Here is a 14,221-nt window from a genome sequence, read left to right on the forward strand (position 1 = left end):
TTTCTTCTAAACAGCGACAGTTTCTGTCGAACTGGGTAAGTTTTATGAATGGGAAGACATGCCTTAAGCCATTTGCTATCGTTATATGTGAATTCATAAACTCTCTGTCTTCTTGTTTTCAGAGTGGATGTACGTCAAAGACTTTGCATGTGAGTAAAAGTGATTCAGATTGATAATTCCAAACCTTAAACCCTCTAGAAAGGCGTCTTGAAACTGAGCATTCATGGCTACAACTACCTAGAGTTACAGTGAACTACGGGGAGAGGCTGTGACAAACTGGAGTCACACCCAGGGGCTCTGACAAACTGGGGGCCAAGCTGTTGGAGACTTATCAAAGGTAGAGGGCGGTCCAGGCATCTTGCTATTTGTGAGGGTTTGGGTGCCTTGACCCTCTAGAGAGAGAGAGCAGGGTGTCTCGACCTGCAACATTGGCATTCTCCAAATGCGATGGCCAGTTTATGAGTAGAAAAGGGCACACAAGAGCAGCAGCCATCATAGAATGGGAAATAGCATTACGTTTTTAGGAAAACATGACATTCCATTGATGCTGTTTCTCTTACTTGGTATCACCTGCGGGGGAAGATGAAGGAAGAGACAGATGTAAGGCCAGTAGAGAGTAACGTCTTTGCCTGGCAACATAGCAGTTTGGTGGGTTTTACTGCTATGGCTAGTTTGCGCCTGGCCCTCCTGTGATGGGTACCCTCCTTGTATGCTCACACTTCTGTGGGCTTCCTTATTTGATTGTGAAGGATTTTCCCTCCCTTCGGCCTTCTTTCCTATGTGATTTCTGCCAGTGGTCCTGAGTATTCTGACCATGTTGGGCACCATCTTGCATAGGAACCTAGTGAAATTAGATAGGTGAGTTACTTAAAGTCCCCTTTGTTGTAAACGTTGTTGTCTAAACAACTGGCTAATCCCAATCATTACTCTCATACCAGCTTCTTTGGAATGTATTATTCCCAAAACCAATTGAAATCATTCCCACTTCTTTTGTTTTGTTCCCATTTCCTTGTTCTCCCTGTGTTTCAGTGCTGGGCCCTCTGTTGAACAGTGAAGACAATGAATCTTAGCAGATCACGTAAGCAACAGTGTTCTGGAATTTGCATCCTAGTGCCCGTCTGACAGCTCTGTCATGGTGTCGTACAGAGCCGCACAAACATAGACTGACAGAACGGTGGAACAACCCAATGTAAGAAATTGGGTTATTCGTTTAGAGGGGTGGAAGACTCACTCAAATAATAAACACAGTCCTTGTCAGGGTCAACCACAAAAGTCAGTAAATAAACCTGTACTTAACCCTCTGGTAGCTTGGCACCAAAGTAGCCAGGCTTAACTTAGAGGCAATGTGTAAAGCATTTATGCAGCGTGCAAACAGGAATAACATGAAAACACAACACCTATAAAACCCCAAAGCAATTTCGAAAAATAGAGTACAGTATAATACAAACGACAACAACAAAATTCCCATCAGTAGAACCGAAGATAAGAGTTTAAAGTGTTAGGAGAAAATAGGGCCAAAAAGCTCATGTACCGGTACAGGTGTACAGGGACCAGGTTCGTCCCACTGAAGAGTTACCTTCGCATGAGGAGCTGGAGTTTGTGTCGCTTGGAGCTGCGGAGAGGCCATTGTCATATTGAAAGATTTACTCTCAATTTCAAGAGAAAGATAAACATGGTAATTGTGCCAACTTTTGCTCAGATCCAAACCTCTGTATCGTCACCTACCCGCTAAAGCCAGCCAAAGGTCCAGTATCTGGGGCTCTCTTGGGACTCATTCAAGCAGAGGCTAGCAGCAGGGCTCAGGCCGGTCCAGGCTGGTACAATTGGGCAGTTGCAGAGAGGCCTCTGGAAGATTATTGCGTCCCTTGAGCTCAAACAGGAGGCCAGCCAAATGACCAGTGGAGCCGTGCAGAGCCATGAGCCTGAGCATATGTTGATCGGTGAATTTTTTAACTCCCCACTCCCCCCTCAGGTGTGCCTAACACGTGAGATTCTTGCAATGAAATTAACAGCGTGCCAAGTTTTATGCAGATTAAATTTGCGTGCCTCCGACTAAGTGGATTGGCATGAAATGTACCACTCCCATAGAGGCCTTAAAATGCTAAATGTGTGCCATATTGCATGTGGTCAACAATTCCACGGTTACTAGCACATTAAAACTTACTTCAATTCCTCCCTTTTAACAGTACCCTCAGTAACAAATCTGCACAGATTGTGTGAAAATTCAGCACATGCTTTTAAAGTTTAGTATCCTTTAGTATGTCATCCTAAGTGAACATGGATGCCCTGACATGGATCCCGTACACACTATGGGCCCGATTCAAAAAGGTAAAGTGAGACAAAAGTCTAACTTTATGAATTTCAGTATTCACTGAGGGCATTTACCACTCGTAAATGCCCTTTGTGAATCCCAAAAGTCTTAAAGTTAGACTTTCGTCTAACTTTACCTTTGTCAATGGGGCCCATGTCACTGGAAGGTAGCTTTAGCTTGCTGATGAGCCCTAACTAGGGCGATACTGGTTGCTTGTGCTCCCATTCAGGAATTTGGCAATCTGGGCTGGACTGTTTCCATTGGCGCAGGGTCAAGACTGATTTGATTATGGCTGGATCTACCTGAGGTGACAAGGTATGCAAAATAATGATGGCCTTGAATGAGGCCTCAAGTAATTACTAGTGGCTGATATTAATTCAAGCATTCCATCCATCACTATTTTGTACACCTTAGTGTGTGACCCAGAGTGGATGGGTATGCCCAGATCTGGGCCGCATGCACACTAGCTCTGAAAATAAGGTTTATATGAATATGGCGATCGGACCCGCACATTAGTATTCCATTCAGACTGTTAGTTTTCTAGGCCATAATCTTTCCACACGCATAATCTAAAAGAGTTAGTGCTTCCATAATTGCATACAGTCAGGTATTACATGGAAAACCATGCAATACTCGACGGATTAAAAGCATGTATTGCCCCCCCATGAGCTGTTTTTATATTCACCTGTGCACATTGTTTCTTAAATCTCACGAACATTGGCAGGGATGTGAAATTCCTATAGCCTGACGCCCGGGACATATTGTTTGGGGTCAAGGGCAACAAGTTTTCATGTGTATTTTGTCCTTGGGACAAGTAGGCCCAATCCCCTACAGCACAAACCCTTTGGCTGCCAGGTTACAGTACCATATTATGGATCAGGGAAGGGCACTGTCTGCAGGTAAGGTAATATTTTTGCCCTTATGTTAATGCTGTCCAAACTTGTATTTATGGTTCATTAATTAGGAAGCCTTTATTATTAGGGTGAGCGTTCTAAGTAAATGTTGTAAGCTTCGACAGCACTACTGACAGTGGTTCCTGTATAAAAATGTGTACACACGTTTTCAAAGTTTAGCAATATAAGGCTATGTATAATGCTCCCAGAATGCTCTCTGATTTGATGCAAATATTTGCAGGAGCTTGAAAGCAAGATTGATGATTCTTTGCTTTCAAAATAAAATTTTCATGAAAAGCAGGGAAAAAAACATTTAGTTAAATTACTGTAACATTTCAGGTACCATTTCTTTGCAGCATTATTGAGTAACATGTGTTGATGGATGCTAGTATTTCCCAAAAATATTTATAATGGAAAGTCAGTGTAACTAGTTTTAATAAGATTATGGGAAACAAACATAAACAAGCATTGGCAAAGCCAGTAGGTCTGAACCTGGTGGTCAGCTTTTTAATTTTGTCAATGTGTGACTTGATTTGGCATGGTTTTTGTAAAACCTTAATGGTGTGGGAGCAGCTGGGTCCTCACCATTATAACAAACATTGGCATTGGTCTCAAAAAGCACAATCTGCGACCATAAACAGAGGGGTATATTATGTGTGTGTCTATCATGGTGACAGGAAACCCCACAGATAAGGATGTATACACACGAATGATCTGGAAAGTACCACAATTGTAAAGCGGCTGTAAAACTAACTAGCTTGTTTTGTTGGTTACAGTATGTAACTTTGTGTTAATTTCAATAAAATTTTAATAAAATAAAAAAATAAATTAAAAAAAAGCACAATCTGCCACAGTAGTTACTGGTACTGAACAAAACTACTTTGTGTGCAGATATGCTCCTTGTGAAAGAGCAGAATGCGGTCACTCACAGTGAAGCGAGCTGATACAGAGAGAGAGAGAGAGAGAGACAGAATTTTAATAAACACAAAAGGTCACGGTCAACGCCAGACCAAATTAGGGGTGTAAAGAAAGACTCAAAAGGGCACTCATGGTATATGTCCTTGCATTAAGTGCATCTATACGGCTTTCATGAATTCCCAAGCATTAACAGAAGTAGGAAAAGAAATAGTGCTCTTAGAAAATATTTATGAACTGCATTTTAGCATGAGCAAATTTGCATGTGTAGATTTGCTCACGCTAAAATCTGAGTGTTTGCAAGTTTACTTTCCCTCCAACCACTTTTTTCCCAACTCTGGAAGAAGGTTTACGTCTACAATTGTCAGGAGTAAATTTGAAACATTTCTCAGTATGGGAAAAAATTTGAGAAGAGTTGTTGAAAACCCTTCACACATGCACGTTAGAAGGTTTGCACAAACTCAAAAGGGCATTCTAACCCTGGAACTATTGCTTACCACCACCTTCAGCCCCAGTATGTAGATCTGCGGAAATGTGGCAACATAAGGGGATTGCAAGTATCCAAACCCTTCTATGGTATGAGCCCTTGCATAATCAGAGAGGCTATATCAGAGCTCTTATAGAATGAGATTGTTATTGTTATTGTTAAGGATATTTATAGAGCGCAACGAATCACCCGGGAGCATCTCGGCGCTATACCTGGTAGAGATCTGGAGAGGAGAGGAGGAAAAAAAGTGGACAGGGAAACGAATAGAGGGACCGAGATGGTCAGAACTGAAAGAAACTGAAAAGAGAACCGGTCACGGAGGGTTAGAATAGAAAGGTCTTCAGTTTTTTCCTGAATAGGAGATGTAGGGAGCGAATTCCAGTAGCGGGGGGCAAGATATGAGAAGGATCTTCGCTACTCTACATGGCACCAAAGGGGCAAGTGGATTTTGTTACAGGACAAGTAGATTTATGAAGCAACCTGTCCCATGGACAAGTAGATATTTTATTAATTTCCACACCCCTGATCGGGAACCATTTAAAAAATGTGCCAGTGTATTGGAATGTTGTAAAATCATCCCACTGGTGCTTGTGAACATCAAGAGAGATTTTTTAAAAGACATTGCCATTTAATTGAATTCAAATCCATTCCTATTGAATTTTTTACTCTTGTAGGCTGAGGGCAAAGTGGCAAGCTGTGGTTGCAAGGGAGGCAGGGCCATGTGTTGAGGACACATTGAAGGAAGATGGGGGTTCACAGAAGAGCTGCAAGGGTGAGGCAGGGCGGTAAAAGGTGCAGGGGATGAGGAGGAGTGGCAGAGGGGAAACAGGGGTTGTGCAGGGCAGGTGTTGTATTGGGTGAGGGCATACAAAGGGGGTGCAGGGATGAGGCATGGTGTCACACAGATAAGATGCAAGTGGGGTGATAGCACAGAGGAGGGGTGCAGGGGTGATTTGGAACACCAGAGTATGGCCAGGGTAGCACACAGGGATCCCTGTGGGGAGAGAGAATATCTAGGAAATGAAGAGGAGGAGGGCACACAGAGATGCTGCAGATGATGCAGGGGGCACTGAGGGAAACTGTAGAGCAGGATGGCACACAGGAAGGGCAGGGAGCACACAGACCATTGCTCATCCACACAATCAACATCATATGACAAGACACTCATGAATATGTGCCTAGATAACCAGCATCAACACACCCCATCATATTCCAACACACACACTGGCAAGAAACTCATTGTCATAGTTCAGCATAAATACAGTCAACACAGCTACCATCATACCCCATCAAACTCAACACTATTCATCCATAAAAGGAACATCATAAACCAACTCGGCCACCATCATACGCCAACATACCTACCACCTTAGGTTTACAGATACAACATCTTATTCCAAAGCATGAACCAGTATTCTTTTCAGCGTGCTGACATGATATGTTTGTGCACACATTCTTTTTAGAAGGAATGGAAGAGACTCCTTTATTATTCACTTAAAAAGTGGCCTAATAAGATCATTTAAAGCATATTTCCTACTATATTGGCTAAAAAGCAGCAGCTTTTTTGGAACAGATCTAAATAGGTGTTTGTGACATTATGTCGATATAGGGATATTTATATAGCTCAACTGTTACTCCTTGGAGAGTCCCGCCGCTATTACTGAAAGGGTGACAGCTGGGGATGAAGAAAGGAACTAGGGGCTGGAAAAAAGCCATGTTTTAAGCTTTTTCTGAAACACATGCGTTGCCTTGATACATCTGAGGGTCAAAGGCAGTTTGTTCCAGAGGGAGGGGCCCAAGAAAGAAAGGGCTTTGGCCCAGACTTTTGCCTCCCCGATTCGCAAGATTCTGGCAAGTCAGAGATTCACAGAGCGAAGGTTTCTCAGTGGGGCATAGAACATAATTTTGTTTTGTAGATAGCCTGGGCCAGTTCGGTATGGAGCTTTCGGGGTCACAAGCAGAGTCTTAAAGATAATCCTGTTCCTTACCGGCAACCCATGAAGACTCTTAAGAAGACATTATCCAGTACTGCATGCTGTGCTGTTGTCCTCAGAAGCAGAAATCACATTTATGTTCCCATCACATGTGTTCTATTATTCACATGTTCTTCTGCACATCTGAGAATTTGCAACTCAAGCACAGTGGCAATAACACAACAAATATTGACTGTGAGAACTGTTTTGAGAGTTCTGACCTCGCAATGTGACAGTGAGTCCTTTGACCACTATTGAATCCAAAACTGATCATCATATGCACCCATTTCACACTTGATCCTCAGAGTAGTGGATTGGAGGGAGCTAGGGCTTACTAAAAATATCAGAGGGCAGTTTTAAAGATATGCTGATGGGTTATAAAGTAGCCAGTGGTGATGGTCTCTAGGACATATTCTACTCAAGGTGCGCGAAATTTAAACTTTGCCCCTCATGATGGAATCCCTGGGAAACCATTTGTCCTGCCACCTCCTCCTGTTATACGATTGGCCCACAGCCAAGAAATCGGAGGGATTCAAGTGGGATGGGCTTTAGAGCTCTTTTTCCTTCTAGAGTCTGAGGAGACATGGTACATTTTGGTCCTTGATGGTGGTTGGTGGTAATTTGTGCAGGTTATGCCTTAAAATGTTCATGGATGGCAGTATAGCACCACTGTGGATAGTATTCTTCCTGAATACACCCTACACCATGGAAGGGCGCCACTAAGCCCCCTCCTCGTCAGTCTGTCAGATCCTTTCTTTAAAGCAAACCTAAAACATCTCCTGGCAGGCTGTCAAACTTCTCGAGCTTTTGGCCTGAAACCCCGCTGTCAGATTCATGCCCAGAACAAAGATCAGGCTTTACCCAAGTTTAATTTGGAAGAGGTAAAAGTCTCCTATGCATTCTGGTCAGTGTATTTCTTCTTGCCATAGCTTGTTGGAAGCCAGCCCTTCTGACTAACATAGTCACTAAAGCATCTCCACACCTGTGGGTTACCGGAGGGGCCTTAGGCAGGCTGCAGGCGATGGTTGCAGGCCTCACAATTATTGCATGGAATTTAGAAGATCAAACTTGGCTTCTTCTTCTTTATGTAATCATGAATGGCACGAGTTCCCAACAGTTTGGTTTATAAAGTGTCTGTTTCAGTATAGTGGTCACTCCATTGGCAGGTTTAGAAACTTCCCAATATTAGATGCATAAGAGTCTCTTCCGTGGACATCTTATGAGATCAGATCCTGTGTCAGGCATAAAAAATGCAGTGCTAGCAAGGACAAGATGCATCGTAGCACATTTATACCACAACTTTTTCATCAAATTCCTAGCTCTTTGCTATACATTTTTGACCCACGTGTCCTTTTCAGCAAAATTAAATTTTTCCTCGTGTATTATCTATTGCTTCCTTGTATTGTTATTGTTATTTTACATCAAGTAGTTTTAGATCCACTTTCCTGTGGACCAATTGAGATTGGCCCTGTATCCTTCTTGGCTTTTTCTCCTTTCTGATGACAGGGTGTTTGGTGCTTGGTTATTATCAACATTGCATTTTACATCTTCAATCAACATCAACACAGATTTTGAGGTGAGGTGTGGGTGTTCCTCTGCTCTGTGGTACCCTAATAGAGACAGCTGTCACATTTCATATATAATATTATGTGCAGGGTGTCACCATGCCTACAGGTAGACATGGCCCTTTCCTCAGGTCATTTCGTACTGCACTTGATAGATCTACAGCACTTAAAGTCCTTGACACTGACAAGGGGAGGTAATAATGGATACCTCAACTCAGCCTAGCCAGCCTAGCTAGCAGCCCTCATCAGCCATGCTAGCTTGAATCCAGTGGCAAAGTGAGCATGGGACCCACGTCTGGTCATACCCTGCCAACTTCGGGCGAACAAAGCAAACACAAGGAAATGATTAACAGAGTGCTGAAACTTTTCCGACACTCACCCCCCAGCCCTAAGGCAGGATGCTACATATTTAAAAGCGGGGGCATTTACTTTTATATGTTCCAACAGTAAAAATCTCAAATTGTCACCCCTTTGGCGAGTACAGGGTTACACGCTGATACATCAGCTGTGTTAAACCTCTGAATAGGACTACTAAAGTTGGCACTTCAAGGTATCCAATTAATTGTCCATCAAATCTGACTTTAGGCCAAGTTAACTTTAATGTAACCTTCAACTAAATGCAACTTTTAGAAAGTTGACACTGTTGCCTAAGTCTTCCAGTAGGCACTCTCAGTAGCTGGCCATTATAAACAGCCTTCTGCCCTCCTGGGGAGAGGTGTGAACTGCTCCCAGAAAGGACACAATAGAGGCCTGCTGTTGGAAGAGGTTTGCCTCTCCCTGATAGGAAGCCAAATAGGGTTGGAGTCCAATAGGCGAACTTAGGAAGGGAAGCCACCTGTGAAGGGTGGAAACACACATTAGAGGGGCTGCTCTTTTGTTCTGTTAGACAAATTAGTGTTGGGGACAGAGACCAGTAGTCAAACAGTTGTTCCTGTAGGCTATCAAACTCCACATTCTGAGAAATCACACGAATGCTGCATTAAAGGTAACAGAGTAGATACCTATGAGGGGCTCTACAGGTTGGTGGCAAAGAAGCACATACTTACAAATTGTACCTCAGTAAAGGTTACACCAGGATCCAGTGGATTCTAAGTGATTTAGTCCTAGAGAGCTGAGTAAGATGGCTGATGAATGTGTCCTCACTAGGGTGCCCACAAAGTCCTATTAAGGTGATCATAAGAAAGGAGGACAGCCCTCCCTCAGGTGAAGGAGGAGGACAAGGATAAAAATAAAGAAACTTCCAAAGAATGCCCAAAAGATGCCCAAGGGGGGAGCCCAAAGCTGCATTCCATTGTAAGGGGATTGAGTACATGGGAAATAATTGTGATGCTTCAAAGGCTGCGCTGTGCTATGACTGTAAGCAGCCAGTGCAAAAGAAGGGTGATGCTGTGTGCACCCAAAAAGTCACCAACTGGTGACCATTCCAAAGGCATTTCTAGTGTAGAGATGGAGGTGGAAGTTGTCCCTGGGGGTAGCAAAGGGTACACAGAGGCTACCTTAATTTCCATCGGAGGGTAGGAAATTCCATGCCTTGGTCCACTGGCCTCCAAGCATGGAAAAGTATAGACAGCGGTCAATAATCGATGGGGTTGAAGATCATGCTCTGAGGGATACTGGTACCAGCATCACCATGGTCATTGCTAAGCTGGTTTCCCCAGAACAAAGTATCCCTGATTTGGTGCACCAGATTGTGAACTCTGACAATGTCACAAAGTAACACCACATAGTTATGATGGACTTTGAGTGGGGAGGGCCTACGTGCCCAAAGAAGATAGCTGTGTCCCCTGCCATCCCAGTGTAGGGCCTGCCCGGGTAGAGTGGAGAGAAAGACTGATGCAGAAATTCTGGGTTTCCCTGTTTGGGTATTTGTCTCTACTTTGGCAAAAAATGCCTGGAGTGAAAGTCAACATCTAGGAGCTTAGTAGAATGTCCCAAGACCCTAATGTTCAGAGAAAGGAATACTGGTAAACCCACTTCCAGAGTCCTCAGTCCCAGAAGGACGCTAACCCTAAGAGGGAGGGATCTAGTGCCTGAAGAGGGGGCTGCTGCTTTGAAAGACTTGCCAGAGTTAACAGAACTCCAAAGAGCAGGAGGTCCCTCCACAGAGTACTTGAGACAAAAGACATGTCTGACTCTTGAAGGCCTGAGACAGTTAGCTGTCAAGCAGGAAGAGGCTGATATATCAGTGGTACCCTAAGATATACTGGTAGAAGAGAATCCTGTATAGTGATTCAAGGGGCCCCAAACCAGGGGAAACCAGGAGAGTGTTGGTCCCCCAGCAATACAAAGAAATCATCCTTAGCATGGCCCATGACATCCCCTTAGTTGGACATATGGGGCTGACCTGGGAAAGGTTTGTCAACTACTTTTACTGGCCTCAGATGTCTGAACAGGTAAATCAGCTTTGTAGCTTCTGTATCAGCTGTCAAGCCAGTGACAAGATATGGGGAATCAAAGGCTCCCCTGATACCACTACCTGTGTAGTAGACTCCCTTTGAGAGGTTGGGGATTGACATTGTTTGTCCTCTAGACCCCAAACAGCATTTGAAAACATACCCATCCTTGTTTTACACCATTTCACCAGGTATCCACAGTCCTGCCCGTCTGCGCTCGTCCGCGCTAGGCAGGGCCTGGCAGGGGACTCTGCACCTTTTAGGATGATATCAGCTGAGAACCTGCGTCTTTTACGTCACCAGGTATGTGACTGCTGCCGCGGCTCCTTGGATCCTCTCAGTGGTCCTTTCCAATGCCCCACTTGTTCTTTTAAACTTCCTGTACCTATGTGCATTAATAGTCTCCAGTTGAGGCCCTCGGCGGACATTCAATCAGCCCATACCATAGGCACAGTTAATCAATCCATCCTTAAAGTTATGCATTTGAATGTTAGATCACTGTCTTGTCACTCCCAAGAAGTCCTCTCGCTGATTTCTGATGATAGTCCGGATATTTTCTTCTTTACGGAAACTTGGCTGCACGACCAGTCCATGGCGGTCATTAATCTAGCCCTTCCTGCGGGCTACATTATGCACTCTCTCCCTCGCAAGGCCAGAGGTGGAGGTATTGCAGTTGCGGTAAAAACTTGCTACCCCTGCATCTGGAAACCTATCACCATAGCAGGTTGCGAGAGTGCTCTATTTAACATCTCAGTGAATCCCCACTTTACCTTCACGGGACTTCTAATTTACAGACCTCCTGGGCCTGACGCCGCTTTTCGTCAAAACCTTCCGGAGGTAATTTCCTCCTTAGCTTTAAAGACTGCCAACTTTACGATTGTCGGCGACCTCAATCTGCATATGGACGCGCCACTTTCCAACTCGATCCATAGCTTGCTGGCTGATCTTGAGGCGTTCCAACTGATCCAAATGGTACAATCCTCTACTCATACAGGCGGCCATCTATTGGATCCTGTTTTGACGAATCTTTCTACGAATATTTCAGTGCTCCATCCCAGACCCATGGCATGGACTGACCACCATCTCATTGAATTTCGTATTACAACCTTCTGTTCCCTTTCTAAAAACAATCCCTCAGCCAGTCTTAGACGCCCTTGGAGAAACTTAAATCTAGAGCATTTCCATCAGCTCCTGATGAAATTTCATCCCCTACCCCCCACTGAAGTTTCCCGTGGCTATGACAGCTTCTGTGAGTGGCTAAATAACGCATTAGATTCACTTATTCCGGCTAAGTGGAGTAAGACCAGATCTAGCCCTTCTAACCCCTGGAATAATGATTCCCTCATAACTCTCAAAATCTCCTGTAAAAAGGCAGAACGCGCGTGGCGCAAAACGTATGATACTGACCTCAAGGCAGCCTATAGGGCTTGCACTAGAGTGTATCATCGGGCCATATGTACGGCCAGGGCGGCTTTTTACTCTCAGGAGATCAAGAACAGCATCAACCCCACCAAGGTCATCTTCAGGGTGTGTAGGGACCTTACTAGTAAAAGGACTGATACTGCTGCCCTTCAACCCTCTATGACGCACTGTGAGGATTTAGCCTCATTCTTTGTCGAAAAGGTGGAGGCTATCTATAAGTCTTTTGCTCAGCTTCCTATTGCGGAGACTAGCTTTACGTCACAGGTTCATAAACCATTACTGATTATTCCTAGTCCGACCTTGGATGAATTCTCTGCCTTGACGACTAAAGTTAAATCCGGCTCCCCGGACGACCCCATGAGACCCTTTCAATTCCAGGAATTCGCTGAAGGCTGCTTCCCTGCTCTTCATGGCCTTATTAATTTGTCCTTCAGCACGGGCAGTGTTCCTAAAGCTTGGAAACAGGCGACGGTTATTCCAATTCTTAAAAAACCCGCCCTTGATCCCACCAAGCCCGAACACTACCGACCTATTTCCCTTCTTCCCTGGCCAGCTAAATTAGCAGAAGCTCATGCTAATGCTATTCTATCTTCTCACCTGCAGGAAGCAAATATATTGGACAATTCCCAAAATGGGTTTCGTGCAGGCCACAGCACAGAAACTGCCCTCCTGGCTGTGGTGGAACACATCAGGCAGCTGTTGGATCTGGGTCAGACGGCGGCACTGATCCTTTTGGATCTCAGTGCCGCCTTCGATACGGTGTCTCACCAGATTCTTTTACATCGTCTGATGGAAGCAGGAGTTGGAGAGGTGGCACTTGAGTGGTTTCGCTCCTTTCTTAAAGATCGAGCCTTCAAGGTTTCCACACCCCCTTTTGTTTCTGCTTCACGCCCCATACTCCAGGGTGTTCCCCAAGGGTCGGCCCTGAGCCCTACCTTGTTTAACTTATATGTTCAGCCATTAGCGGAGGTAGCCCACAGTTTTGGTCTCTCCTTAGTGTCATACGCCGATGACACGCAGTTGGCGGTGGCCCTTAATGGCGACCACAACATGGATGCCCCCACCTTTCAGTCAGCTCTAAAAGCTGTGGCCGGCTGGATGGCGAACAATCGGCTCCAACTTAATGCCTCTAAGACCGAGGTCATTATTTTTGGTAGGGAAAATGAATTATGGGGAGATCAGTGGTGGCCTTCTGATCTTGGCCCTGTCCCCTCCCCTGTAACTGAGGTTAGAAACCTTGGGGTGTGGTTCGACCATAAGCTCTCCTTCACTCCCCACACAAAACGTGTGGCCGGTACCTGTTTTGGTACCCTGCAGCGTCTCCGACCAATCTTTAAGTTCTTCGATGCGGAGACCAGACAGATTATTGTCCAAGCCCTGGTTCTTACCAGACTAGATTATGCTAGCTCCCTGTTTCTGGGCCTTAATCAGGCCGAACTATCTCGTCTTCAGAGAGTTCAGAATGCGGCAGCTAGGATGCTTGTTGGCCTTCCGAAGTTTGTCTCGGCCCGTCGGACTATTCAGGATCTCCATTGGCTGCCGGTGGGGCAGAGAATTAAGTTTAAAGCTCTTTGCTTAACTTTTAAGATTCTCAAAGCAGCCTCCCCTCCCATCCTTGCACAGACTATCCAGCACTATGTTCCTGCCAGAGCTCTTTGCTCTGCTGGATCTAATTTGGCCATTGTGCCACGTTTTAAAAAATCTAGGATGGGCGGACGCTCTTTCTCAGTGTTGGCGGCTACTCTCTGGAATTCTTTGCCTGCCCCTTTGCGCTCCATTCCTGAGTTGCTTCTGTTCAGAAAGGCACTTAAAACTTACCTTTTTACCACAATCTAGGCCCATCTTTTCCACCTTTTCTGTCGTGTTGTGTTATTATTCTCCAAAGCGCCGGGACGCCACTTTGCTGCGGCATCCGTGCGCTATACAAAAATCATATAACATAACATAACATAACATAACATAACATACCCATTAGGACAGGCACTGCTCCTGTAGTAGCTAGCCCCTTCTTACTAACTTTACAGGCCTGGGTTCCCTAAGGATGCCATCTCAGATAGGTTTACTTACTTTATGTCTGGAAGCAATGTGAAATGAGTTTGGTGCGACTTATAAGTTCACTACCCCAACCTTCCTGAAGGGAATGGTCTTGTAGATAGGTTCAACAAGACCATGAAAGACATGATCATATTTAACAAGTAGGACATGTACTTTAAGTTTTACATGTCCTGGTAATAAAAAACTCTTAAATTCCTTTTTCACTAC

The 14,221-nt window shown here is 44.7% G+C and overlaps 1 protein-coding gene across 1 annotated transcript in view; it reads left to right on the top strand.

Moving 5' to 3' along the window:
• LOC146830592 (E3 ubiquitin-protein ligase TRIM39-like) overlaps positions 1-14,221 on the top strand; it is a 432,642-nt gene that overhangs the window by 351,529 nt on the left and 66,892 nt on the right. The window contains exons 8-9 of the mRNA XM_085603762.1: positions 15-35; positions 123-149. Of these exons, the coding sequence (XP_085459888.1) occupies positions 15-35; positions 123-149 (48 nt within the window). The remainder of the gene's footprint in view (positions 1-14; positions 36-122; positions 150-14,221) is intronic.

The sequence above is a fragment of the Triturus cristatus genome, chromosome 5_1 (assembly GCF_964204655.1).
Source record: "Triturus cristatus chromosome 5_1, aTriCri1.1, whole genome shotgun sequence".
In the NCBI taxonomy this organism is placed as follows: domain Eukaryota; kingdom Metazoa; phylum Chordata; class Amphibia; order Caudata; family Salamandridae; genus Triturus; species Triturus cristatus.